Consider the following 27,899-nt stretch of genomic DNA (forward strand, 5'->3'; position numbering starts at 1 on the left):
AGGGTTTCCAGGGGTCTGGTTTTCGACTGGAACCCCTGGTCAAAAAGGGACCCTGGCGGCTCCAGTCAGCACTGCTGACCGAGCCGTTAAAAGTCCAGTCAGTGGCGCAGCAGGACTGCCCTGACTCTGCACAGGTCCCCGGAAGGGGCCGATATGTCTGGTCTCCAGGTGCAGGGGCAGCCAGGGAAGCTCCACGCGCTGCCCCCGCCCCAAGCGCCAGCTCCACAGCTCCTATTGGCCGGGAACTGTAAAGTGCCGCCTGGCCACGCCTCCGTCTAGGGGCCGGACATGCCATCTGCCTCAGGGAGCAGCATGGAGCTAGGGCAGGCAGGGAGCCTGCCTTAGCCCTGCTGCGCTGCCGACTGAGCAGCCTGAGGTAAGTGCCGCCTGGCCAGAGCCCGCACCCCGAACCCCCTGCCCCAGGTTGGAACACCCTCTCGCACACTAACTCCCTCCCATACGCCGCACCCCAACCCCCTGCCCCAGGTCGGAACCCCCACCCTCACTCCAAACCCCTCTGCCCCAGCCCAGAGCCCCCTGCTGCACCTCAAATCCCTCATCTCTGGCCCCAGCCCAGAGCCTGCACCCCAGCCAGAGTTCCGCACCCTGAACTCCTCATTTCTGGCTCTACCCTGGAGCCCTCACCCCCTCCCACAGCCCCATCCCCTGCCCCAGCCCAGTGACAGTGAGTGAGGGTGGGGGAGAGTGAGCAACAGAGGGAGGGAGGGTGGAGTGAGTGGTGGGGTAGGGCCTCAGAGAAAGGGCAGGGCGTTGGGGCAAGAGTCGGGGCCAGGGTGTTCGGTTTTGTGCAATTAGAAAGTTGGCAACCCTAATTCAGAGCCCTTCTTCAGCAACTATGAACCTTACGAGTCTGGCTAGAACCCTCCATCAGACCCACTTCTCCTACCAATTTGTAGCAGATTAGCCATTTCACAGCAAAGCTACCTGTCAGTTAGCTGCACATGTGTGGGGATGTATCATCCCTACACCAACCTAATGAAAAGTTCCATGAGGAGGTAAGGGTCACGATGGGACACTTGCCAGGTAAACAAATCATGGCCTTATGTAAGTACCCTGGTGGTCTAGGATTATATAAAATGATCATGGCCTTATGTAAGACCCCCTGGTGGTCTAGGATTATATAAGATGATCATGGCCTTATGTAAGGCCCCCTGGTGGTCTAGTATTATATAAGATGAGGTAAACAAATCATGGCCTTATGTAAGGAACAGTTGAACCAATCGGTGTGGGGCTATACATGTGATAAACACATGATTCTCCTTCTTGTCCAATCCGTAGATGTGTTATTATAGCCTAATTGTGTTATGTAATGTTGAGAAAAACTATAAAAGAAAGCTTGCAATAAACAGGATTCAGATTCAGCCTGCAACCACATTGGTCGTGTGCTTTATCCGCTCCGCCTGGGACGCCACAAATGGTGACCCCGACGTGATTCGGCTTGGACATCAAGGCAGCTAGGACTTTGCCCAGAGTAAGCTAGCAGAAATCATACTAGACACAGCCGCCAGTGGAGCAGGGATCAATGTTCTCAGACAGTAGACCCAACAGGTGTTGTCTCAGAAGCTGAGCAAAGAAAAAGCAGATCCAACCAAAAAAAAAGGATCTGAGTGGTCAGACTCTATGCCATCTCTCATGAAAAAACTGGAACAATTGAATTTAGATATTGAAGAGGCTCTCAGTGCTGGCTCTTCTCCTTCCCGCACTCCTTCTTCCAAAAAGCGCAAACAGCCATGCCCTGTTAAGGTGGAGACAGGGCTTCTTCAGAAATAAAGGGAATCTGTGGGAATAAGAGGGCAGGGTACCAAGATTTAAATGGTTTGCCAAGCTCAGTGTCAACTGGAGCACGACCAAAAACTGAACATGGTTTGAGGAAAGGCGGAGATGGCAGCCGCAGCAGGAGGTACCGGAGGATACCGGCTCCTGGTCGTCCGAGAGAGACGTTTGTGAGCTCACAGCCAACTGAAGCGTTCGGTAAGAAAAGGCGGAGGTGGCAGCCGCAGCAGGAGGTACCGGAGAATACCGGCTCCTGGTCGTCCGAGAGAGACGTTCGTGAGCTCACAGCCGACTGAAGCGTTCGGTAAGAAAAGGCGGAGATGGTAGCCGCGGCAGGAGGTACCGGAGGATACCGGCTCCTGGTCGTCCGAGAGAGACGTTCGTGAGCTCACAGCCGACTGAAGCGTTCGGTGAGAAAAGGCGGAGGTGGCAGCCGCAGCAGGAGGTACCGGAGGATACCGGCTCCTGGTCGTCCGAGAGAGACGTTCGTGAGCTCACAGCCGACTGAAGCGTTCGGTGAGAAAAGGCGGAGGTGGCAGCCGCGGCAGGAGGTACTGGAAGATACCGGCTCCTGGTCGTCCGAGAGAGACGTTCGTGAGCTCACAGCCGACGGAAGCGTTCGGTGAGGAAAGGCGGAGATGGCAGCCGCGGCAGGAGGTACCGGAGGATACCGGCTCCTGGTCGTCCGAGAGAGACGTTCGTGAGCTCACAGCCGACTGAAGCGTTCGGTGAGAAAAGGCGGAGGTGGCAGCCGCGACAGGAGGTACCGGAGGATACCGGCTCCTGGTCGTCCGAGAGAGACGTTCGTGAGCTCACAGCCGACTGAAGCGTTCGGTGACAAAAGGCGGAGGTGGCAGCCGAGGCAGGAGGTACCGGAGGATACCGGCTCCTGGTCGTCCGAGAGAGACGTTCGTGAGCTCACAGCCGACTGAAGCGTTCGGTGAGAAAAGGCGGAGGTGGCAGCCGCGGCAGGAGGTACCGGAGGATACCGGCTCCTGGTCGTCCGAGAGAGACGTTCGTGAGCTCACAGCCGACTGAAGCGTTCGGTGAGAAAAGGCGGAGGTGGCAGCCGCGGCAGGAGGTACCGGAGGATACCGGCTCCTGGTCGTCCGAGAGAGACGTTCGTGAGCTCACAGGTGAGCGGCTGCTTTTAATAAAATGGGCTCTGCTTTGTCTGCAGGGGAGGAGATGGTGCATGATTTTTTATTACGCATCGCTAAAAAGCGGGGAGAGAAGCTTCCCTCTGACGCGTTGTCCCGTTTGTTGAAATGGGGGCAGAAACGCGGGAATGTACAAAGAGGGCCTTCAGCTACAGGACATGCTGAATCAGTTGTCCCATTTGGCCGGTGAGAGCCATCCCCCGCAGTCCCACACATTGCGAGCCCTGAACCAGCCCGGCTTTCCTGTCACCAGTGATGTTTGTACCCCAGAGTTCCGGGCGGAGTTCCCGGGGCAGGGTGAGCAGTTGCGGAATAGGTTGGAAAGAATGGCGGAGCCAGGCTTATCTAACTTTGAAAGGACATATAGGAAAAAACCACCGGATAAGATCCCTCCGGCAGATGATATTGCTACCCGAACACCATGCCGCCACACAGAAGCCAAACAACGTCCCCGCAACACCGGACCTGCACTTGTTGTTTGCTACAACCTAGACACCTAATAATGCTGTACTTCTGTTTGTTCGGACTCCTTATTATAGGAGCAGGGGTCTTTGTATGTCCAAACTCTGTACCTTTTGTTAACCCACGACAAAATGTTTGAATCACCTGGGCGAACCAAACTGGCCAAAAAGCCCTTTTTGCTTGTTCATGGCCACCCCATCGGATCCCCAATGGTTTTCGTATTTATGTAATATTATGTTTTTTAATAGTTCTCTATATATTTCCCAGTTGTTAAATGTCACCTGTCGTCAGTTTTATAGGTTCAAAAAAAGTAGTCAGGTGGCTAGTAATTGTCCTAATGTTAGTTGAACCCTCCTATAGGCCTTATTTAAGAAAAAGGGGGGAGGTGTGGGGATGTATCATCCCTACACCAACCTAATGAAAAGTTCCATGAGGAGGTAAGGGTCACGATGGGACACTTGCCAGGTAAACAAATCATGGCCTTATGTAAGTACCCTGGTGGTCTAGGATTATATAAAATGATCATGGCCTTATGTAAGACCCCCTGGTGGTCTAGGATTATATAAGATGATCATGGCCTTATGTAAGACCCCCTGGTGGTCTAGGATTGTATAAGATGATCATGGCCTTATGTAAGACCCCCTGGTGGTCTAGGATTATATAAGATGATCATGGCCTTATGTAAGGCCCCCTGGTGGTCTAGTATTATATAAGATGAGGTAAACAAATCATGGCCTTATGTAAGGAACAGTTGAACCAATCGGTGTGGGGCTATACATGTGATAAACACATGATTCTCCTTCTTGTCCAATCCGTAGATGTGTTATTATAGCCTAATTGTGTTATGTAATGTTGAGAAAAACTATAAAAGAAAGCTTGCAATAAACAGGATTCAGATTCAGCCTGCAACCACATTGGTCGTGTGCTTTATCCGCTCCGCCTGGGACGCCACACACATGGACAGCAAACTGAAGTTTTACCAATGGGACACTGATGCAGAGCGATTAGGTGACTCAGCCAAAGTCACACAGCGAGTCAGGGACAAGAACCAGGACTAGGACTCAGGAGCGCCTGGTTCCCAGGCTCCAGCTATAACCTCAAGATCAAGGGCAGATCACGTACAGCGCTGAAAGCGCGCGGAGTGCTGTGTACCTGCTATCTGAAGCAGTGCTAACACAGTTAAGCAGAGCTGGTGATACCCCATAGACCTGCACTGCTTTATTTTTGTTTCACTGAGAATTGACGATAATGCCCTGGATACTGATTAACATGCTTTGTTCATTATTAATTCTTGTCCCACCTGCCCTGATAGGGGGAACTGGGACTGCTCCAGTAAATGGGCTGGGAGGTTTGCCTCATTTGCCTGTGGTCTCTCCAGCTGTCTCAGTAGCTGTGTCCTCAGCTAAATCACTGTTTTCAAAGCACTGAAGAATCACAGTGATATCCCTATGTCACCTCCATCAGAGCAAGACGGGTGGCAGCAGCAATCCGCTCATGGCACAACAGCCTATCACCTCAGGACACCACTAACCTCTGTGAGACAGATACCAAAAGGTCCTGCACTTAAAGCACAGACAAAAGAATTATGCCTCTGACTTTATCTTGCCCTGGAGGTTGGAACGAATGGCTCCAGAAATCGCAGTCACTGGAAACAAATGCACAATGGGTGCTAATAGATTCCAAGTATTCTGGGCCAGATCCCTAGCTGGTATAAACTGGCAGAGGCTGCTGCTGATTTACACTAGCTGAGGATCTGGCCCTCTCTTTCTACAATGCTAGGTCACAGAGCCAAAGCCTTTGTAATCAGCCTTGATCCTTGCTCTTCATAGTGCCTCTTTCCTCTGTTTTACTCCCTCACAGGTCGCTAGATGGCAGAGACAGAAAATATTGGGACCAATATTTATTTGGGCTACAGAGTTGTAGCTATAATAAACATTTGACATTCTTCATCTGACACTGCCAATATAACTTCCTTGTCTCTTTGCCCAAAGTCAGCTTGGAGGCCCTCCCAGTGTCCCATCCTGTTCAAGTTTAACACAGCAGGAAGCACTGTCTGATAGTTAAAGCCATGCAGTGAGTGTCAGGATGCAGGGTTCTATTCCCAGGTCTGCCCCAAATCACTCTGAGAGTCACTTTCTTTCTCTATGCCTCAGTGTCCTTCCCTTGGGGATAATGTCTGCCTACCGCAGGGGTGCGTAAAGGGGCTTAATTTTTAGTGATGTGATTGAGACCCTCAGATGGAAGGCCACACAATAAAGCAGCAACCACGTTTGCCAAATCACACTGTAGATAACTAGCCAAGGCAGGGGATGGGCCCAGCTACACTCTAACTGTGATTCAAGCCGTCATCTTTCAACCCAGACATAACATGTTTCCACAGGGCAATAGCTGCAATCCTGAATGGTATTAGAACCTTGATCATTCAATTTCTTAGAGTACTTTGAGGGTGCAATTAAAGTCCTTTCTGTAGCTCAAAATGGAGCCACATTCAATAAATGGCCAAGCCTAATGCCTAGATAGCACTTCTAGTCTGTAGATCTCAAAGCATTAGCCCTATTTTACAGATAGGGAAACCGAGGCATTAAATAGAACTCAGGTGGCCTGACTCCCTGCCCCATGCTCTGTGCACTGTACCATGCTGGGCACAGCCCTCCAGCAAACCTGCTCTAATGAGACCCAAAGGCTGGCTTTATACCACACATCACAAGTGAGAAAAAATATCCCTGTCTGCATGTGAGGGAATCATGTCTAGCTCCTGTCCTGCTAGTAGCAATAGTTTATCTTTCCACATAAGGATCTCAAAGCACACATGAATGAACTGGGCCTCCCTGAGGCAGGAATTACCCACGAAAACTGCGCTAGCCAGACACCTTCTTTAAACATAGTTGCTGGCAGGACAAGTCTGTACCTCTGCCTGATCCCCCCCACAATCCCAGCTCCGGGGCATGAGGCTCCAAGCCCTAAGGAATGGGTGCTGGTTGTGTCTTTCTGGGGCACCATCCTGGAACTGATCTTCCCAAACGCTGCTGGGAACTCTGGCCTAGATCCTCAGAAATATTCAGGCTCCTAATTCCAATTGATTTCAGTGGGAGTTAGGAGCCTAAATATAGGGTTACCATATTTTGAGCCTCCAAAAGGAGGACACTCCACAGGCCCCAGCCCCGCCCACGCCCCAAATCCGCCCCTTCCCCAAAGTCCCCACCCCAACTCCACCCCCTCCCCTGCTTCCCGTGAACATTTGATTCGCAGGAAGCCTGAAGCAGGTAAGGAGGTTGTGGGGGAAGGAGGCGCGGCCTAGTCTGGCCCCCCCGGAGTCTCCAGCCTGGGTCGGCTCGGGCCCTGGGGTGCCGGCCCGGGGCCCCCGGCCGAGCACCCCCGGCCCGCCCAGCACTGCCGGTCCCCGGTCCGGCCGCCGGTCCCCGGCCGAGCACCCCCGGCCCGCCCAGCACTGCCAGCCCCTGGCACCGCACCGCCGGCCCGCCCAGCACTGCCGGTCCCCGGCCCAGCCCCCGGCCGAGCACCCCCAGCCCGCCCAGCACTGCCGGTCCCCGGCCCCCGAGCCCCTGGCCCGGCACCGCACCGCCGGCCCGGCCCCCGAGCCCCCGGCCCAGCACTGCCGGCGGCCCCGCATGTCCCGATTTTCCCGGACATGTCCGGCTTTTTGGGATTTCCCCCCGGACGGGGATTTGGAGCCCAAAAAGCCGGACATGTCCGGGAAAATCCGGACGTATGGTAACCCTACTAAATACCTTTGAGGATCTGGGCCTCTCTTCTCTCTAGTGCAAACTGCTAGAAAGCAAAGCATTCCCCTCCCCCACTACTCCTGCCACCCCCTAGAGCTCGCTCTGCTCTGCTCTGCGGCAATGAGATAAAACAAAGCTGAAAGAGGCTGAGAGCTGAGCAAGCAGGATTAGAGGAGGTGGCAGAAAGCCGGCTCATTTAGGAAGGACTTTGCTTGCTGGCATCAGCCCCCTCCCTGACATGATCTCTGGGCCCACAGCATGGATGCGATCAGCAAAAGCAGCATTTCCTGAGAGGGGTCGAATTAGACCACACAGATTGTTCATCTCTTTATTTGCAATAAGAACAGGAGTACTTGTGGCACCTTAGAGACTAACAAATTTATTAGAGCATAAGCTTTCGTGGGCTACAACCCACTTCTTCGGATGCATATAGAGTGAAACATATATTGAGGAGAAATATATACACACATACAGAGAGCATGAACAGGTGGGAGTTGTCTTACCAACTCTGAGAGGCCAATTAAGTAAGAGAAAAAACTTTTGAAGTGATAATCAAGGTAGCTCAGTACAGACAGTTTGATAAGAAGCAAGTGTGAGAATACTTACAAGGGGAGATAGATTCAATGTTTGTAATGGCTCAGCCATTCCCAGTCCTTATTTAATCCTGAAAAAAGAAGAACAGGAGTACTTGTGGCACCTTAGAGACTAACAAATTTATTAGAGCATAAGCTTTCGTGGACTACAGCCCACTTCTTCGGATGCATATAGAATGGAACATATAATGAGGAGATATATATACACACATACAGAGAGCATAAACAGGTGGGAGTTGTCTTACTAACTCTGAGAGGCCAATTAATTAAGAGAAAAAAAAAAAAAAAAACTTTTGAAGTGATAATCAAGCTAGCCGAGTACAGACAGTGTGATAAGAAGTGTGAGAGTACTTACAAGGGGAGATAGTCAACGTTTGTAATGGCTCAGCCATTCCCAGTCCTTATTCAAACCGGAGTTAATTGTGTCTAGTTTGCATATCAATTCTAGCTCTGCAGTCTAAAGAGAGACTGCAGAGCTAGAATTGATATGCAAACTAGACACAATTAACTCCGGTTTGAATAAGGACTGGGAATGGCTGAGCCATTACAAACGTTGACTATCTCCCCTTGTAAGTACTCTCACACTTCTTATCACACTGTCTGTACTCGGCTAGCTTGATTATCACTTCAAAAGTGTTTTTTTTTTTTTTTTTTTTTTTTTTTTTTTTTTTTTTCTCTTAATTAATTGGCCTCTCAGAGTTAGTAAGACAACTCCCACCTGTTTATGCTCTCTGTATGTGTGTATATATATCTCCTCATTATATGTTCCATTCTATATGCATCCGAAGAAGTGGGCTGTAGTCCACGAAAGCTTATGCTCTAATAAATTTGTTAGTCTCTAAGGTGCCACAAGTACTCCTGTTCTTCTTTTTGCGGATACAGACTAACACGGCTGTTACTCTGAAACTTGTCATTTAATCCTGAGTTGATTGTGTCTAGTTTGCATATCAATTCCAGCTCAGCAGTCTCTCTTTGGAGTCTGTTTTTGAAGTTTTTCTGTTGTAATATAGCCACCCGCAGGTCTGTCATAGAATGACCAGACAGGTTAAAGTGTTCTCCCACTGGTTTTTGAGTATTATGATTCCTGATGTCAGATTTGTGTCCATTAATTCTTTTGCGTAGAGACTGTCCGGTTTGGCCAATGTACATGGCAGAGGGGCATTGCTGGCACATGATGGCATATATCACATTGGTAGATGTGCAGGTGAACGAGCCCCTGATGGTATGGCTGATGTGATTAGGCCCTATGATGATGTCACTTGAATAGATATGTGGACAGAGTTGACATCGGGCTTTGTTACAAGGATAGGTTCCTGGGTCAGTGTTTTTGTTCAGTGATGTGTGGTTACTGGTGAGTATTTGCTTTAGGTTGGGGGGTTGTCTGTAAGTGAGGACAGGTCTGTCTCCCAAGATCTGAGAGAGTAAAGGATCATCTTTCAGGATAGGTTGTAGATCTCTGATGATGCGCTGGAGAGGTTTTAGTTGGGGGCTGAAGGTGACAGCTAGTGGTGTTCTATTATTTTCTTTGTTGGCCCTGTCTTGTAGGAGGCGACTTCTGGGTACTCGTCTGGCTCTGTCAATCTGTTTTTTCACTTCAGCAGGTGGGTATTGTAGTTTTAAGAATGCTTGATAGAGAGCCCCAACTAAAACCTCTCCAGCGCATCATCAGAGATCTACAAGCTATCCTGAAAGATGATCCTTTACTCTCACAGATCTTGGGAGACAGACCTGTCCTCGCTTACAGACAACCCCCCAACCTAAAGCAAATACTCATCAGTAACCACACATCACTGAACAAAAACACTGACCCAGGAACCTATCCTTGTAACAAAGCCCGATGTCAACTCTGTCCACATATCTATTAAAGTGACATCATCATAGGGCCTAATCACATCAGCCATACCATCAGGGGCTCGTTCACCTGCACATCTACCAATGTGATATATGCCATCATGTGCCAGCAATGCCCCTCTGCCATGTACATTGGCCAAACCGGACAGTCTCTACGCAAAAGAATTAATGGACACAAATCTGACATCAGGAATCATAATACTCAAAAACCAGTGGGAGAACACTTTAACCCGTCTGGTCATTCTATGACAGACCTGCGGGTGGCTATCTTAAAACAGAAAAACTTCAAAAACAGACTCCAACGAGAGACTGCTGAGCTGGAATTGATATGCAAACTAGACACAATCAACTCAGGATTAAATAAGGACTGGGAATGGCTGAGCCATTACAAACATTGAATCTATCTCCCCTTGTAAGTATTCTCACACTTGCTTCTTATCAAACTGTCTGTACTGAGCTACCTTGATTATCACTTCAAAAGTTTTTTTCTCTTACTTAATTGGCCTCTCAGAGTTGGTAAGACAACTCCCACCTGTTCACGCTCTCTGTATGTGTGTATATATTTCTCCTCAATATATGTTTCACTCTATATGCATCCGAAGAAGTGGGTTGTAGCCCACGAAAGCTTATGCTCTAATAAATTTGTTAGTCTCTAAGGTGCCACAAGTACTCCTGTTCTTTTTGAGGATACAGACTAACACAGCTGCTACCCTGAAACCTTTATTTGCAATGGAGTTATCAGTACTGGTCTGTCCCTCTTCTTGGGCTTGGATTTGAACCACTCTGCAGAGGATTTTGGGGGAGGCTTTAACTGTGAATACTATTGCAGAGAGCTGCAAGCCTAAGCATGTCGCAATGTGTTCTGTAGAAATGAACACAACGCTGGGAGTCAGGAACTCTAGTCATGGCTCTGCCCAGGCTTGTGACACTTTGGACAATCATGAGAGTTTTGTGCCTCAGTTTCCCCCTCTGTAGAATCAGGATAGCACTTACCATATGGGAAGTTCTGCTGAATGATGAAAGGAAAATCAGAAGGAAGGAAACTGCACCCCTCATTGCTTAAAAGCACCCCCACTTTCATCTGTACGTACCTGGTCAGGAGATCGCACCCCATCCCATCAGACATACACCTGGCCACCATTATCCATGCATTGGTGGCTGACACTCACTTCTGGAAATGTGGCCACGCACCCTGGAAAATACAACACCCAGTGGCCCATGCAGATAGCAAGGTCAACTTTGGGGTTCCTCTTTCTGCGCAGACTCCCTTTTGTTGGATACAGAGCCCTTTGTCTTGACCGTCCAAGCCCTCCCTGAGATCAGCTCTTGGAAACTGCCTCTCCATTCGTGGCCACAGACCTCCCACAAAGCAACATTCCAGCAGAGCAACCAATCCAAAAAGGGTAGGCTTGTGCGTGCACAAGACAGATCTGTCCCAGGAGCTGGACCTAGACTATGAAACTCACTCCTGCAAGCAGGAAGAGTGACCATGGACTCAATGTCTTTTCTCACACATGCCCCCAGCCCCCACCCCGAACTCACTTAAAGTGCCCTGAACATGAGGACCGACCTGGCAGCATGCAGGTGGGAAAGTGTCCGATTATTACAGACCTTATTGGCCATTGCGAGAGAAGCTGCAGAGGAGAAAGGATGGCAATGAACTAGTTAATTCAAGATGGGACTGGCACTCAGCTGAATCCATCTGGCATAAGCTTTCCACCTATTTGTTTTTGTCCTGCAGGGCATAATAATGACATCATCATGACGCTGAATCCCATTGTTTGCTTCTTCACTCAATCCTGGATTAATAGCCCTGGAAACTGAAGTTCTCTAGGTTTATACCAGGCATCAGCTGTGCAAGATTCCCCCACAATGGTCTGTCAACATGCCTCAACCCTGAAAGGGGACATCTGCCGCCAGGATCCAGTGAATCTCCCTGATTCTTGGCTGAGATGGCTAACAAGGGAGACAGTGCTAATTGTGGTGCATTTCGAGAAGTGGACACCACTGGGCTGATCATCAGATGATGACAGTAAACAGAGCTCTGTATATAATGTGATCACTTGGCTATGCAAATTCCATGCATGCATGGCTGCCCGCCTTTCTGAAGCTGCTACGGAATTTTCCTCCAGAATCCAAGTCTCATTTAAAGAAGAGAGTAACTATGGGTAAAGTTTTGACCTAAGTGATTTAGGAGGCCAAATTCCATTGAAAGCCAATGAGAGTTAGGCTCCTAAGTGTCCACATCACCTTTGAAAATTAACCTTCAGCTCCTAACACACCTAGGAGTTTTAAAACATTTTATATGAAAAAGCCATCAGAACATAAACTAATGCAGCAATATCTGCCGGAGTTTGCAGACAGCCTGAAACAAAAGCTCTGAAAAAGGTGTGAGCTGCACCATTCAACTCAGTAGCTTGATCACCAATTTTGTAAGGCACCCGAGTCCCCATTTAGTAAACTTAATTGGGCTGCCTGGGGAAGGCCAGCTGCAGTGGAGCCATCAACTGAGAGAGGCCAGAGAAAGTCCAAACTACAGGAAAAATGGTGGATACAGTAAGTGCACTAAACACCTCAATCCAAAACCCCACTGAAGTCAATGGAAAGACTCCCACGGACTTTTATAAACTTTGAATTAGGCCCTAAGTGAGGAGCTAAGCGGAGTCTGATTCTGGACAGAGCATTGTTAGAGGCTGAGATTGGTCTAAGACCGACACAGGGGATCGTAATATGGGGGAGGGGGAGCAGCATCTTATACTATGGGACTGTGCTGAGTCAGGGTTTTAACATGCAGGCCTTTTCATCTGCACTGAGCTATCTTTAGCTCCTTTGTTATTTGTGAGCAGACCAAGCAGCTTTTGAAGACTGGGTTCCTGCTTGGCTGAACAGTGAATGGCCTGTTTTAAGAAGGCGAAGGGGGTGGAGGTGGGATCAGTGATGTGCAAGGTATTGTATTGCAGTGGTGACCACAGAAGTTAATACCCAGAGCTTTCAAGCTCTGGGAATGTGAGTCAGGAGAGCCAGAATGTGCCAGGTGTGGATTCCCTTGCTGTTTGTGCTGTATATCAGTGCTGATCACTGGAGATAATGGGAAAAGGTGCATCAGTGGCAATCTCCTCCCATTCTAATAGCTTTCCAGCTATACTAAATTCAGCCCTTGCATAAGTAAGTACAATTCTTTCCAGGGCTGATTCTGGTCCCCAGAGGATATTAGGGTACATGGGGAAATTGACCGGAATAGCTATTGCCAAGCAAACTATTCCAGAATAGCTCTCTGTATAGACAAGCCCTCCAACCTGTCTGCCCAAAGCTAACGAGATGGAGAGGAAGAGGAACTGAATACACCAAGTGGATCAGGTACAGGATTGCATACATCACATGTGTAACATTGCACATTGTAACACACCGTGTGCATCGACAGGCAGAAAGTGACATCCTGCACTGAGTGCAGTAAAGTGAAGTGTCTCGGAGATGCTTATGTGCATTAAAACTTTACCCAACAATGAATCAAAGAGTTGAGCACAGTGTGTAAAACAAGCCAAGGAAATGGCCAGTTAAACTGCAAGTTTCAGAGTAACTGCAGAGGGATGTGCCAGATAGCCCAGATTCCACTGAGTTGTTGTTAAAAGATGCAGACGGAAGAGTGCAGCAGGACTATGAAATGCCTTTTTGCACCTCTACACACTAGGGGATCTGGGGGGGAAGGAGATTAAAAACCACACAGAGTACAGTGCGACCCTGAGAAAGGACTATAAAAATGGTCCCTTTCTACTCAGCAAATCTGCTCTCTTCATGTAACCAGAAAATAAACTTCTGCTCCTTTTTCCTCCCATTAGCCCTGCAGAGCCAGGAAGCCTATAAAGAAGGGAGCTGGATTCTATCCCAGCTCCTGTATCATCATAAATTTGTTAAGCAAGGCCCAGTTGCAGAACTGATGTTGTTAGCGATGCGTGAGCCAGAAAACAACCCAACTTAGATGCAGAGCTTTTATGGTCAGGAGGAACCATTCTGATACTCTAGTCTGACCTTCTGCATAGCACAGGCCAGAGACCCTCGCCCAATCGTTAACACATCAAGCCCATTATTCAATGTTTAGACCCCCGTTTGCGAGTAAACAAAGCACTATTGACCTGAAATTAACAAGAGACACTAAACATAGAAGCCCATGATGCCATTAGTCTTTTTTTTCCTCTAAAAGAACCACCGCAAACAAACAAACATTTAAAAGCAGCAGTCAAAGAACTGATAGGACATTCCAGAGCCCTGTGACAGGCCAGGTGGCACAAGGATGAAGTTAGTGATAGACCAAGCTGCCATTGTTGAAGTTCACCGTGGTTTCTTTAGCTCAGTCTGATCCTGCACTGTCCTTACCATGGATTCCAAGTTGAGGTTTTACCTGACTGAGGAGGCCAGGGCCCCAAAGAAGCAGGTTATAACTTGTGTCCACCGACAGTAGGGTTAAAACATGTTACACTTCAGTCATCCAGTCTAACTTCCTACATCATCCCCACCTCTCCCTTATCTCCCGTCCTTGACGCTTGGCCATGCTGCTGCTTTAACCCTTTGTCCCACTGCTTGCAGTGTCTAGATGGGAGGGCACCAGACCTGTGTTCTGTTCCCAGCTCTGACACTGACTCGCTTTGTGCCCTCAGATAAATCCCTTAGGTGCCTTTGAAAATCCCAGCCTAAGGGAGTTGGGCACTTAATTCTCCTTGGAGCCTTTGAAAATCCCAGCTTTAACCCCTCTGTGCCTCAATATCCCCATCTGTAAAACAGGGAGAGCGAAGTCCAGCCCAGCTTTGTAATGTGCATTGAGTTCTACAGCAGAAAAGCAGCTAAAGACTATTACTAATGGCTCTATTAAACAACACTGACTTTTGTTCCACCTCCAGCTCCCAACCCTAGCCCTGGCATCTTGAGTTACTGTAATACCCCTTCCTTTCTATTGTAACCTTGAAACTATTGATTTGGATTAAAAACATGCCAGACACTAGTTGGCACATTGTCAATCCTAGAGATGGTAAAATTGCAATCCTCTTCCCTCCGCCACTTTGTCTCTTCTGAAGAGCTAAACCAAGCTGTCTCGTGCCTGTATCCTGTCACCTGTATAGCACTTATACTGCCCTTTTTTTCTAGGCTCTTTTCTTACACAGTAGGGCCCAGACCACAAAAATCCATAGGCCTGTGTAACGCAGCACTATCACGCCATACACATTACACACAAACAACAAACTATCTCAGAAAAACATGACTGAGACTGCTTGACGCCCTCAAAAATTAGTAAATGCAGAATTAAAGTTGCCTGTGCCATCTTAATTCTGCACCTCCCCTTGTGCATTATAATAATCTATAATATATATGATCACACGCTATTTTTTCCAGCCCCTTTCAGTACCCAGAATGGATGGTGCTAATTGAATGAGCAACTTTCCAATATTTTGTTTTATCCTTACTGCACCTGTGTGGCACCAGGCCTTATTTACTGTCCACTATTTATTGCACGCTGCTCTGAAGGTAGAATTATTAATTTCCTCATGGGCTTTTCTATGGCACTCATTGGTATAGTACCCGAGTGCTTCACAAACATCAATTAATTTAGCCTCACAACACCCCTGTGAGGTGAGGGATGGTTGTTATGGGGAATGGAGGCCCAGAGAGATTAAAGTCAGAAGTTTCCACTAATTTTGGGTGCCCGATTTGAGACACCTAGGCCCTGATTTTTAGAGTCCTTAACTTTCTATAGCACTTTATATGTTCACCATACAGCTCCCATTGACTTCAGCTGTGGCCAAGAGTGCCCAGCACTTCTGAAAATCAGACCCCAGGGTAGCACGTGAAGTACCCAGAGAATGAGGAATACACGAGTGACCACCACCTGTGAAGTATGGTTTAAATGACTTGCCCAAGAATCACACAGGAACTCTGTGCCAGAGGCAGGGACAGAATCCAGCTTTCCAAGGCAGCATTCAACTCCCTTAACCATAAGACCATCTTTTTTCTTCCTGCAGCCCCCTGCCTCATTCACTATGCCCCTGCCGACTTCTGCAACAGACAAGACAGGTTCTTGTGATCAACAGCCTCCTTCACTACATAACCCTGATGCACAGGTCCCGAGCAGGTCCCCATCCTGTGCACTGAATGAGGCAGGGGCCCTGTGGAAAAAACAGTATGTGGTCATACAATTAAAGACTGCATGATAATGCACATGCATAAGGGGGCTGGATTAAGATTGCATAGACAACCTTAATTTTGGCATTTCCTAATTTGTCAGTGCTTTACTTTTCAGCCTTAATAGTGTTCTTTTGACATAGTAAATTACACCCACGCAAAATCCTGCTTTTATAAAAAAAAAAAACAAAGCAAAACACCTTATTTTTCCCTAGCCTCATCATTGGAAATGGCAGACCCATTTTAACTGAAATCTCCCACAGAAAATCAGCCAGACACCCAGCATGAAAAATTTCAGCCCAAATGGTGATCCTTTAGCAAAATAATAAGCAACTCAAAACAGGGGTTTATAATGGAAAATGTCAAGTATCCTTAATAATATGCAGCAGCCCCATCCATAATCCCTGAAGACAACACAGCAGCTTCACACTACAATATCCTAGTTCTTTAATCCTGTCCCCTCAGGGATGCCTCTGATTCTGCTTTCTAGATGGCTATCCACACCCCAGCTATAGATGCCAACAATAAGCGCCTCTTCTAAGATACTAGGACTCCTCTACGTTGGTTAGCTAGGGTTCCAATGGACTCCTCTCCGATCCCTGTTGCCGCACCAGCACAACGGCTCCTACTTCGGATTCAAGCACAGGCAATCATCCCTGCTCATATGTGGAGGCTGCTGCCAGCCAAACGCCAGCCCTTTGCACAGAAGGGCAGTTGTTCACTCTCGCTTCCCAAGTCCGCCTTACCTGCTTCATCGCTCTGGCTTTTGAAGTGAGCAGTGAGAACTGACGAGTCCTGAGGTGATCCCAGCAAGGCTGACATGAGGAAGTGTGTATGCAGTGGTGTTGTCACCGCGTCGGTCCCAGGATATTGGAGAGACAAGTGGGGGGCGGGTGGGGAGAGGTAATCTCTTTTATTGGACCAGTTTCTGTTGGCGAGCGAGTCAAAGCTTTTGAAGTTTGAAAGGAACAAAATGAAGCCACCAAAGGACACTCCTGTGCGGGGCAGGGACGGGGGGAAAGGAGGGGGAGGTCTCTGCTTTCAGTCGCTCATTGCCTGGAGAGGACGGGATGGCAGAAAGCAGGTGAGTCTGGCAGCGGCGGAGAGCTCTGGCAATCTGCGCTTGTCTGATATAGAGGCCAGGAACTGCTCCAGGCTGGCAGAGCTGAGCAAACAGATGGAAAATTCCACCTGTTTACTCCCCTCCGATCCCAGGGGAGGACAGGCTGCTCCGTCCTAAGAGCAGCAGGGGAGATGCAGGGATAGCCTCCAGCACAGGAGAGAGGAAAACTGGCCTGAAGCACTTTGTTGCGGGGTGCTTCAGAGCCCATCTGAACTCTGCCAAGATTCTAGGCGGGAGGGGACAGGAGGGCGAAGCTTGTTGGGATGAAGACAGGAGAGCCATTCTGCGCTGAGGTAGGGCAGAGCATCCAATGACACCTTGGGCTCCTGTTGAAATGGGTACTGGTGGAACAAGGAATCCATCTCCCCAACAATCCTCATGTCCTTACTAGTTACCAAGCTGCAAATGCTTCCCCAGCCTCATCCACAGGCAGGCTGAGCCCTTCAGCCATCAGGTGGGTTTACCACAACTGGACTGGAACTCGGGAGAGATCCAGGTTCAAGTCTTGGCTCTGACACAAATTTCCTGTGTGATCTCAGGCGAGTCACTTAGTATCTCTGTGCCACAGTTCCCCAGCTGTAAAATGGGGTGAATGCTTCTTTTCTCCCACAGTTTGGTGATACTACAGGCCTTGACAGAGACACTTGGGTTTGACAGTCACTATGATGGGCCCAGTATCAGAACCTGCATAGATAATTTTATTTCAAGGATGCAGAGTTTGAGCTCAATGTGCACCTGCCCTAACGCTGGTGTGGGAGGAGTGACCTTTACACAGCATTTTCCATTCATAGATCCCAAAGCGCTCGACCACCTTCTGTTGACAGTCACTTCACCTGCCACTTGGAGCAGCAGGGAGCAGACATCTAACAGCAACACTGTGGAACAGCTCAGGTCAGAAAGCGAATGCCACTGCCACAGCCAAATACTCACAGAGCCTCTTTTCTCTTGAACTATGTCCATCCTGCCTTAATTAAGTGGGGAGGAAAAGGAGCAGATCTGGGGAAAACGAGGAACAGGGCAGTCGCCTGACACTGCACCTCTCCACTTCTCCAACCATCCAAATCAGGAGATTTAGCTTGGGTGCAGCAAGATGCTGCCCTGGAATGAGACTGTCCTGAAAGACATGAGAGAGGAGTATTATACGTATGCTCAGAGGGGTTTCTGGTGTGCACAGGGCACTGCTTCAAGTGGTCAGCAGCCTGCCTTGTCTCACATATTGATGTGTGTACGGGGTGTGTATAGAGTTACAGATGTGTGCTGAAGACACATTCTTAAAATGTGTTTGGGAGCAGTGCGGAAACTCAGTCCCCCCTAGACAAGGGAATGTGAATTTATTTACCTGTCTGACTGGCTTCACTGCAGGCAGAGGACAATGAAAGTACATTTACATCTAAGGTAAACAAAGCCATCAAGCTAAACAATTGCGGGAGAAAACCCTACAACAATCACATCAGCAGATAAAATCTGCACCCTAGGAAGCCTTCCTGGCTCTTGAGGCAGAGACAACAGACTTGAGTAATATAAGGGGAGCAAAATGACATTTTAGTTCCCCATGAATGTGGGGACAGAGGGAACAGCCCTCTTCGAGCCTGTGAAAGTTGGATCCCCTAGTCCAGGGGTTGGCAACCTTTCAGAAGTGGTGTGCCGAGTCTTCATTTATTCACTCTGATTTAAGGTTTCGCGTGCCAGTAATACATTTTAACGTTTTTAGAAGGTCTCTTTCTATAAGTCTATAATATAGAACTAAACTATTGTTGTATGTAAAGTAAATACGTTTTTTAAAATGTTTAAGAAGCTTCATTTAAAATTAAATTAAAATGCAGTGCCCCCCGGACCGGTGGCCAGGACCTGGGCAGTGGGAGTGCCACTGAAAATCAGCTCGCATGCCGCCTTCGGCACACGTGCCATAGGTTGCCTACCCCTGCTCTAGTCTGAAGCGCCAGGGATGTTGGTAACTTCGTGTAAGAAAACTGCTTAGTTAATGATTGTAACTTGCTAAAATAAAGTGTTAGTTACTAGAAAGTGTGTTTTGTTTTGTCTGTAATCAGACCTGCATCTTTTACTCTTGCTTAGTATCACTTAAATCTCTGTTCTTTGTTAATAAAAAACTTTTTCTTAGTTTTTCTACAAATCGTCTCACTGCTGTTATACTGAAGTGAAGTGTGCATCTCCAGCAGGTGTGTGCACTGTCTTTTTGGAGGCAGCGAACTTCATAATTTGTGTGAGTGTCCGGCAAATGGGACTGGATACTGCAGGGAGATATCTCTGGGGAACTCGGGTTCACAGATTGTTACCTGCAAGGCAAGGTTCAGACTGGCAGAGTCTTGACAAGCTGGCAGGTCAGAGAACTGACATGCAGCTAAGCAGCAGCAAAGCTCTCACTCTTGGCTAAGGTAGAAGGGTACCACAGTAGCTCACAGTTCTGGGTGTCCTAAGTAGGATGTCTCATCACCCTTCTCCTTATTTCCCATATTCAGTAACACTTGTCCAACAAGGAAGCACAGCAATGCCCATATTTCAACAGCAGGTTGCTGACATTGCATCCATCTAGTGGTAACACATGAGAACTGAAAGCAATTGGAACTTCTGCTAGACCCAGATGCTCAGAGTCTGGAGGGAGATCCAGGAAAGAGTTACCTGCCTATTCTCACTAAGTGCAGCAACGTGGTTCACATGGCAGGAAGTGTCTTGGAGCATGCTTGCTCCAAGACGGATTCTGTATCTAAAGTTCCCAAGGAGGGGGAGGGAGCTTGGAGAGTGGTCTAAGAGGATTGTAATTAGGAGTAATGAGATGAAACTGAGCAAGGGGGAATTTGAGCTGGATGGTAGGAAATATTTCCCAGCTCTAATATTTATTTGCCTGTAGAATAGTGTCCCGAGGGGAAATGGAAACCTAGTGCTAGACGTTTAAAAGTGCACTAGAAAAAGCACTCCAGATAGGGCTTCCTCCTGCAGTGTTCTGAGTGCCCTCAACTCCTATTGGCTTAAATGCAAGGAGCTCATTGCTTTGCAGGACTGGGCTTCTTGTGAAAGGAAGAAGGTGGGTAGGGGAGATCAGATGGCACCCAAGAGGTATTTTCCTTTTCTGGTTTCTATTGGGGAAGTTATATATTTGTGCCAGAATGAGCCAACTTCCAGAGCAAGGCCATCACTGATGACAGGCAAACTCTGATGTGAAGGAATCGGAACCAGTTTCCATCCAACTGCCAAACTGGTTCAACAACTGGAAGAACAACTCTGCGGTCTCCTGTGTAACCAGAAAATAGTTGGAGTATTAAAAGTTCTTATAACCACTGAATAGTACAGTCGGAGGGATTTGGAAACTAGTTCCTGCCACCTACATGTGTCACAAATTGACACTTTTCTGGCTTACTGCCCCCCAGGAGATTCCAGGGCCAATCTAAGAATAACTTGCAGATCATCCAAGGATCCCTAAGCACTTGACAAATCTAAGCCTCCCAACCCTGCCATAGAAGTAGAGTAGGATACTCAGAAATTGCAGAATTCTGCAGCACACTAAAGCCCAGTTCTGAAACAGGCAACATCCCATTCTGTGGCCCAGCAACATGCTACTTAAGTCATCTCGTAAAATTCCACTCAGAAGTGAGTGTGAGCGAAACACATACAGTATAAAGCTACCCCAATACATTAAAAACTAACAAAACAAGTTTTTGTTCATTAATCTATTGGGATAATTTTGTGTTAGTTTTCAATATACTGGGGTAGCTTAAAAATATTGCTCAATTCATTCTCAAGTGCCCTATCATGGCACTGGCTAGGCTGCATCCTCTTTCAATCCACATACTCCACTGTCAGCAGCAGAGACCAAAACCAGACCCATCATTCCTGATAAGCATGTGAGTCTGAGACATGAGGACCATCATAAAGAGGATCTCCCAAAGGATTGGATAGAAACATGTATGTATGATAAGCTCCAAACCTGAACTGGAATGAGATAAAAGAACCCGTCACAAAACCTGGGGACTATCACACACAGAAAATGAAAAAGAACTTGGCAGATCGGTTCAGGGATCAGCTTTGACACTTATAGATCTGTATGTGGAGTTGTTATTGCTTGTAGTTTACTTCTATTTTAGTCTTTAGGGATACTTCCCCCACAGTAACAGGTGCAGAGGGATAATATGATTTTCATCAGTGTACATCTAGGACCTGGAATCCACCCAGGATTAAATTCCTACCACTTTATGTTAAAAAAAACAACCAAATTTGTTTTAACTCTCTAATATTCTCTAAAACTGGATAGAAAAGGGCTAAGAACCCTGATACACAGCTTTGGCATATACTGCTGTAGGTATTTAGGGGTGGGTGGGTGGTTGTGTGCAGGTGTCCATCTTTCTCTCTCTGAGAAGAGACCATCTCACACTGAGATGGAGTGTGTCTACTGATTAGAGCTGGGAATCGAGTGGCAGGACTCAAGTTCTATTCCTGGCTTTACCACTCTGTATATGTGTGGCTTATGGCATGTCACCTTGTCTATGCATAATCGTTTAGCCATCTGTAAAATGCAGATAATACTCATTTGGCTCAAGGCTCCAACGCTTAATGTCTGCCAAGTGCTTGGAGATCCTCTGATGAAAGGTGTTATAGAAGTACAAACTGATACTGGTATCAGGCCCCTTACCATGCACAGATCTATAATGGGAGGCTGTTAGCTGCAAGGTTATAGGCATGGTGGCCCATAAAACTACTGCACCTTCCATTTGTGTTTAAAAAGTCTGCTCGAGTCCAGAAACCTGGAGTGGCAAGTTTGATTCCCAGCCCAGTCAATGGAACAAAACACATTTGCAGGGTCATCATATGAAGAGGTAGAAGTTTATTGGAATATAAACATTCAGATAACATGTAAGATAGAAAAACCCAACAACAACATATACAGACACTTGTTGGAAGCAGACGTCTGAGGTATTTATTCACTGCCTAGGCTATCACACTTTTTTTTAAATAGGTAACAAAACTAGTAGCAAGGCTGCTGCTGTTCAGTTAAAATGTCTTCTGGTTTGAATCCATTTGGAGATCATACACAGCAACGAAAGGACTGTGTGACACATTCACATTTGTTCCAGGAGCCGATTGCTAACAGCTCCGCCTGTGCAGTTTGAGGCTTATTTCTGAGCTGGACTCCGTCCTTTCGATCTTCATGCACTACCAGAACATGCTGGTATAAAATGTAAGAGGACAGGAGGTGGCTCTCTATGCGGACCTGGTTTGGAAACCAGACAGCACATCTGCACCCACTTCATTCTGAAAACGGAGCGCTTGGCTGCTGCTGGCCCACTGTGCCTTTGCCTCCAGCTGGGCCCTTTCGGCCGCTTGTTGCGAGACCCTAGTTGCTCTGGAGTTTCAAGATGATTAGACACACTGCAAAACGGAACACGTCATACCAGGAACAGTCCTTCCTGCAATATCAAAACCCCTGAGTGCCATACAATCTTCAACATTCTGAGTTAAATGGATTGGAGCTGAGGAGACACGACCCACTCCCAGCCCTCCACCCTGTAACTGCTGCTGGTTTCTATACCCCTGTCCCTAAAACCTGGCAGCTCAGCAGGAATATCTGGATCTAAGCAAAATGTGCATCAAGCCAAGTGCTAGTATCAAGCTCAGGCTAGGGAAAGGGTTAGTATTCACAGTCTGAATGGCTGATCCTTGTAGTCAGCTAATGAAAGAGAATAGTTTATTGTTGCAGCTTATTTTACTGAGGTATCTGTTACACGTCCCAACTTTATTCTTTCCCTGAATTTGATAAAAACCAATCTGTTAGTCCCTGCCTATTTCCAGACTAGCTGTGTAAAGCTTATAAACATTAATACTCTAGTAGTGTCAAAGCAGTTTATCGGTTCAGTGATTCGAGTGGCTTTCTGTGCAAGAAAACACAACGGTAGCACATGATACGCAAGCAAAACACCCAATATTAACCTCTGCTCCCCAGGACAAGAGAAGAAAGCATACGGAAAAGCAGGTATCCCCTAGCCCTATCCTTGGGAAATAATCCCCAGCCCCACCCCCCAAAAAGAAACAGGACAATATAAAGATCCCCCAACTCTGGAAAAAATCTCAGAGTTTGAGACAATGAAATGCCCTGGAGGTCTGTAAGATTCACAAATGCGTCGGGGCAAAAGTCTGGTCCCCACAAATGCATGGGTGCATACAGCTTCCACTGAAGACAATAGGAGAGAGGATGCCCCAAGGCAGAATGCCTACTAATGAGACCAGCTAAGCCATATAATATAAACTAATACACACAGGCAGGGGAGCGTCCTACAACGGGGGGTCCAAACTGTGGGCCTCCTGAGGCCTAAAACACCACCACTCATACTGGAGCATCAAGCTGAGGAAAAAGCTTGTCCATTGCAGGGTTTTATTGCTGATGAACTCAACCAGCAAGTGATTTCTGTTCACCATCAAGTCTGACTGAGTGTAAGGGACGGGTGTACTTAGCTTTAAATTGAAATTATCCAAAGCACATTAATTAAATTTGTACATGCAAATCAGATCCGGCCCTTGGGCTTCTAAAAGTCTCCAGCCTGGCCTTTACCGTTCAGAGTCTGATCACCTGTTCTATGGTACATTCTCTTTCAGTGAGTGGTAATGGATTATATCACAAAGAAGCAGAGCATTCTGGGACCAAGGGGATTGGCCGGTGCCCACAAAGGCACTGCTGCTGCTGCTGCTTCTGGGGAACAGGGCTCCCTTTCTGTAATATGTTACACAGTAGATATAAAGATGGAGCATCACAGTTCTCTTGGAATATTTCACCAGGAGAGAAATTACCATTTCACCAGCCAGTTAGGACACCTTCCCTCTAGGAGCCGCCCGCAGTGATTGTTACACTGGGGTTATTTATTTGTTAGCTACCTATCACTGGGAAAATACTATTTTAAACAATTTGTGATAAAGTTACCTCCAGTTTTTTTATAATGGGCCTGATCCAAAGTCTACTGAAGTCAGTGGAAAAGCTCTCTATTAGCTTGAGTGGGCTTTGGCTCAGGCCCAGCATGCATCCCCCACTCTGAGGTTAAATGCTGTTGACATCAGAAGGTGCTTTGTTCACAGTTCGGAGCTTGCTCCAGCCACCTGACCCCAGACTGGCTCCCAAAGTGGTACCTTACAATTTCAGTACCGAGAACCTCGGATCAGTTTATAAGCTCTTACTTAAAAGCACTTTAGGACTAAGGGGAGGCGTCCGAGACACTTATGGGCTGGAGAGGGGGGAAAATGTGCAATGGCTTAATGTCCAGCTGTGCAGGCAAGCTGACTTGAGGTAAGTTATCCTAGTATTATAGTCCATCAAACCTCTTAATGCACAGTTTGGTCTTGCCTCGAGGTGTTGGGTGTTCTAACAACATCACTAAGCTGTTCAGTTGCCCCTAGGCTGGATTCTCATCTCAAACTAGTTTTACACTGGCTTCAATTGAGTTAACTCCTAATTTACACCTGCATAAGTAGGAGGAGAATCAGGCCCCTTACCTTCAGAGGGCTGTAATACCAATCTGATAAGATTTTTCTGTCGTATCTCCACAGGCAAGAGCCAATTGAGTGATAACATGGCTGGGTGACTGTTTGGCCATCCCCCAACACTGATTGCTTGCATGTGTAGAGCAGAGAAGCCCTTAGATTCTGTAGACACTGGGAGCAAAACTGGGCTAGCTATGTTTTGCATGGCTGTTGCTAACAGGGACTGTTGCCTTAGAACTATGATTGAAAACCGTCCAATAGATTGCTGAGGGGGATCGGTCTGCAGCAGGATTCTCTGAAAAATCACTGTTCAAAGAAACAGTGCTACACCCTGCAAGCAATAACCTTTCACACACATGGTGGGAGCTAGCACGTCTCGCTGAGCGTTTCAGTGGAAACATGACAGCCCACAGACCATGCTACAACAAACTAATTTCTAGCCAGCTGATCATCTTGCCTGTGAAGAGAGTTACAATGTGGTTTAGACTTGTGTTACCAAACTGTATTTCAACCCCCTAAATATGGGGATGGTTGCAGAGTTTGGTAACATAGGTCTTTACAACATAAGTAAAAGCAGAACCTAGAACACCTTCCAGTATTTAGGTCCTGTCTGCTCCATGAAAAGCTACCACAATCACCATTTGGGTACAATACGATAGCACACAACATGGTTTGGTCTCATTGCATAAACAGGACTCAGGTGTATTTTTATCTGTGTGACCAAATCCTACCGGTACAATCCAAAGCTGCAGCACAATTCAGGTTTTGGTCCTGCCCACACTAGAAGAGTGAACTGTACTTTAACATGTCAGGAACTGCCGTGCTGTAAGAGGTCTAGCAAAATCTGTAGTGTAGACAGGCTTGTTATCTTCAAAGCTGTTCTAATAAAACTTGCTAAAGATAAGCCCAGTACTAGATCACAGAGTTCTGTAACACACATTGGGACCACTTGTCCCCCTTGGGGACACTCCACTGTTCATACTGAGGGAAAATCCTGGAACTCAAGCCAGCCTGAGAAATAAATCTGCCCTCTTAGTCCTTCTCTACCTGCATCTGTCCTCCTCTATCGCCCTGTCCGCATGCCCAGCTCCTGGGTCAATGCTGCTGGAACTGTCTCCAGGCTATGCTAAGGACAGGGAAGCCACCTGCTCCTTCACTCAGCTTTGTTGTCTTTGGTGCTACAATAAAAAATAAAAATTAAAAACAAAGTCAGCAAAACACATATAAAAACAAGCTTTAAGATATGCCAATACTTCCTGAAGAGGTAACACAATAACAAGTCCATATCTGAGGTATTTCATCTGCTCAAAAGAACCTGACTCAGGCCTGCACGATGGAAGAGACATCACCAGAGCGGTAGCGGGAGGGCTCAGATCCACAGGCTGTGAGAACATCGCCCGGGCAGTCCTATGTGCTGCAGGAGAGGAGAGGACAGCACGGGTGCCTGTGTGTGGGGAGTGCAGCAGCAAAGAGCTGTATCTATGGAAGTGAGCCAAGGAACTAACTTGGCTGACAAAGGAGGAATGATGGCCTAAAGCAGCCCTAGCTCCACCCACTGGGAATTTACTGGGAATGGGGGGAGATTTTCTTCCCCCTCTCCGCAACCAGAGACCTGTGTCCTCATTCAACTGGGATGCACCCATGTGGAGCTGTCCCAGGTCCAGCTCTTCTATCCCTTTTGCCCAGGTGAGCTTCATGAATGATGGCTGTGATTCGGACGATGCTGCAAGATACCTGGTAAGAGCCCAACTGAGAAAAGTGTGTATTATATGAATAGACACACACACACACAGCTCAGCAGATTGTCAGCGTCACCTCGTATCTCCTTTGGGTGACAGTGGCCCGTAGCCGACATGTGGGGACAGAATGGAGAGGCTAATGAAACATACAGGAGAGGAAGCGCTGCAGGAAATCAACATTTGGTGCAAACCCAGTTCTATCGAGGGCCAAGGGGCTAGAACTAGGAGCAAACATCAAGCAAAAGAAAAGTCAGGATGACTATAAGGATAAAGGCTTCAGTGGTGAGTTTATTTAGCCTGTCCAACGCTCCCCCAAGGGAAGCAGTGCAAGGGTCATTGCTTGGGGCATTCAAAACTAGGCTGGGCAAAGACCTGGAAAAAACAGTAGAGTCCAGGCTTGCACTGGCCACGGGGGACGACTAGCTGGACTAAAAGACCTTCTCCATCTCTGTGTATCAAAAACAGAGGTGGGAGAGTCCTCTGTGTGCTGCCAGGACCCTAGAGAGGTAGTTGCCAAAGGAGGAAGAAGTCATGCAAGTCTCCTGTGAATCCAGCATTAGTGACCATTTGCCCTTCAGCCTAGTCTAACACAAAGGAGACAGCATCAGGAGGCTGAACACAGTGGAGACAGAATGGGCAACTAGATGAGACTTGCTCGCTATCTACCTGCACGACTGCTCTGCAAGTGACCACAAGAGGGAACAAATACAAGGGGAAAAGGGACCAAAGTCCCTCTGGGGGTAGGATTGTCAATACACTGTGTTACAATAGGGAAGTCCACGCAACTGTTGATTAGAGAACAGGAACCCTTCCCCCACCCCAATTACTACCTCCTTGCTCCTTCCACCTGCCATGATGATGTCTCAGTCATCTGCAAACCCACAGCCCCTAGAGACAATCCCTGATTGAAAAATGCCGCATGTCCCCTTCCCTTCACCCCAACCCCCCAGCAGGAACACAGTCAAACCTGAAAAAATAATAAAAAAGGCTGGACAAACAGGCAATGCAAACGTGCCAGCACAGAAGGTTTCATCGTCTGGCCATTGACCAACCGCAAAGCAGGTTCCTTGAGATGAGGTAATCTGTGCGACTCCTTCCTGGCTTGCTCTCTGCCTTGAACGGAGAGGGCAGAGCTGCCTGAGGCCAATGAGAGAGAGAGCCCACTCCCCCATCCGTCAGAGAGACCAGCTGGTTGAGGGCTCTGCGCTGGGGGTGCCCCTGGATGAGGTCGGGCTAGGAGAGCAGTGGGAACTGCTGCTGCTACTGCAGGTGCTTTGGGTGCTGGATCCTGCAATTAGATGGACGACGGGCTTCTGGGCAAACAGTACTCCTGCAGGACAGAGACAGGTTTGGAACTGGGTTACTGGGACACCAGAACAACATAGTGCTTAAGGTGAAGCAACTGGCTAGCCCAGACTTATGTACACGGCAGGAGAGGAGAAGAGTCTACCAACCCCAGAGATTTTAGAACAGCACTCAGGGAATTCTACCAGTGAGAATTAACCCAACCCAATCAAGCAGGTTCAAGAAGCTGCAGCAACAGTGCAACTGGAAGGAATACAGCAGAACATGTTTAGAACAAAGGCTGATAGAGTGACACTTCGCTAGAAAATCCCCAACAGCTTCGGTGCCATTTTCAATGCACTTTCATTCCACTAGAACTGAGTTCCACTGAGCTACTCCACTGGCAACGCAGCACTCTGCACCCACCTAGGGAAGTGTTAAATGTGGCCTTCAGAGGGGATCACCACCAACTGAGCAGGAGTGAGGGATGTAAAGAGAAATTGACA

The 27,899-nt window shown here is 47.7% G+C and overlaps 2 protein-coding genes across 4 annotated transcripts in view; both read right to left on the reverse strand.

Annotated features, from left to right (window-relative positions):
* The window catches only part of LOC128844798 (synaptotagmin-7-like), a 33,151-nt gene extending 16,280 nt beyond the window's left edge, over nt 1–16,871 (reverse strand). The window contains exon 1 of one of the 2 annotated variants that reach the window (XM_054042795.1): nt 16,518–16,871. In XM_054042795.1, coding sequence (XP_053898770.1) covers nt 16,518–16,593 — 76 coding nt within the window. In that variant the 5' untranslated portion in view covers nt 16,594–16,871. The remainder of the gene's footprint in view (nt 1–16,517) is intronic. The other variant, XM_054042796.1, reaches the window with a different exon arrangement.
* Nucleotides 16,872–21,708: 4,837 nt separating this feature from the next.
* The window catches only part of ARID3B (AT-rich interaction domain 3B), a 47,945-nt gene continuing 41,754 nt past the window's right edge, over nt 21,709–27,899 (reverse strand). The window contains exons 9-10 of one of the 2 annotated variants that reach the window (XR_008446536.1): nt 27,162–27,439; nt 21,709–25,548 (exon numbers count right to left, since the gene is read on the reverse strand). Coding sequence is in view for 1 of the 2 variants with exons in the window: in XM_054042793.1 (XP_053898768.1) it covers nt 27,285–27,439 (155 nt within the window). In the remaining variant the exon portion in view is untranslated. Of the gene's footprint in view, nt 27,440–27,899 lie in introns of both variants that reach the window. The other variant, XM_054042793.1, reaches the window with a different exon arrangement.

Source organism: Malaclemys terrapin, chromosome 10 (assembly GCF_027887155.1).
Source record: "Malaclemys terrapin pileata isolate rMalTer1 chromosome 10, rMalTer1.hap1, whole genome shotgun sequence".
NCBI classification, from domain to species: domain Eukaryota; kingdom Metazoa; phylum Chordata; order Testudines; family Emydidae; genus Malaclemys; species Malaclemys terrapin.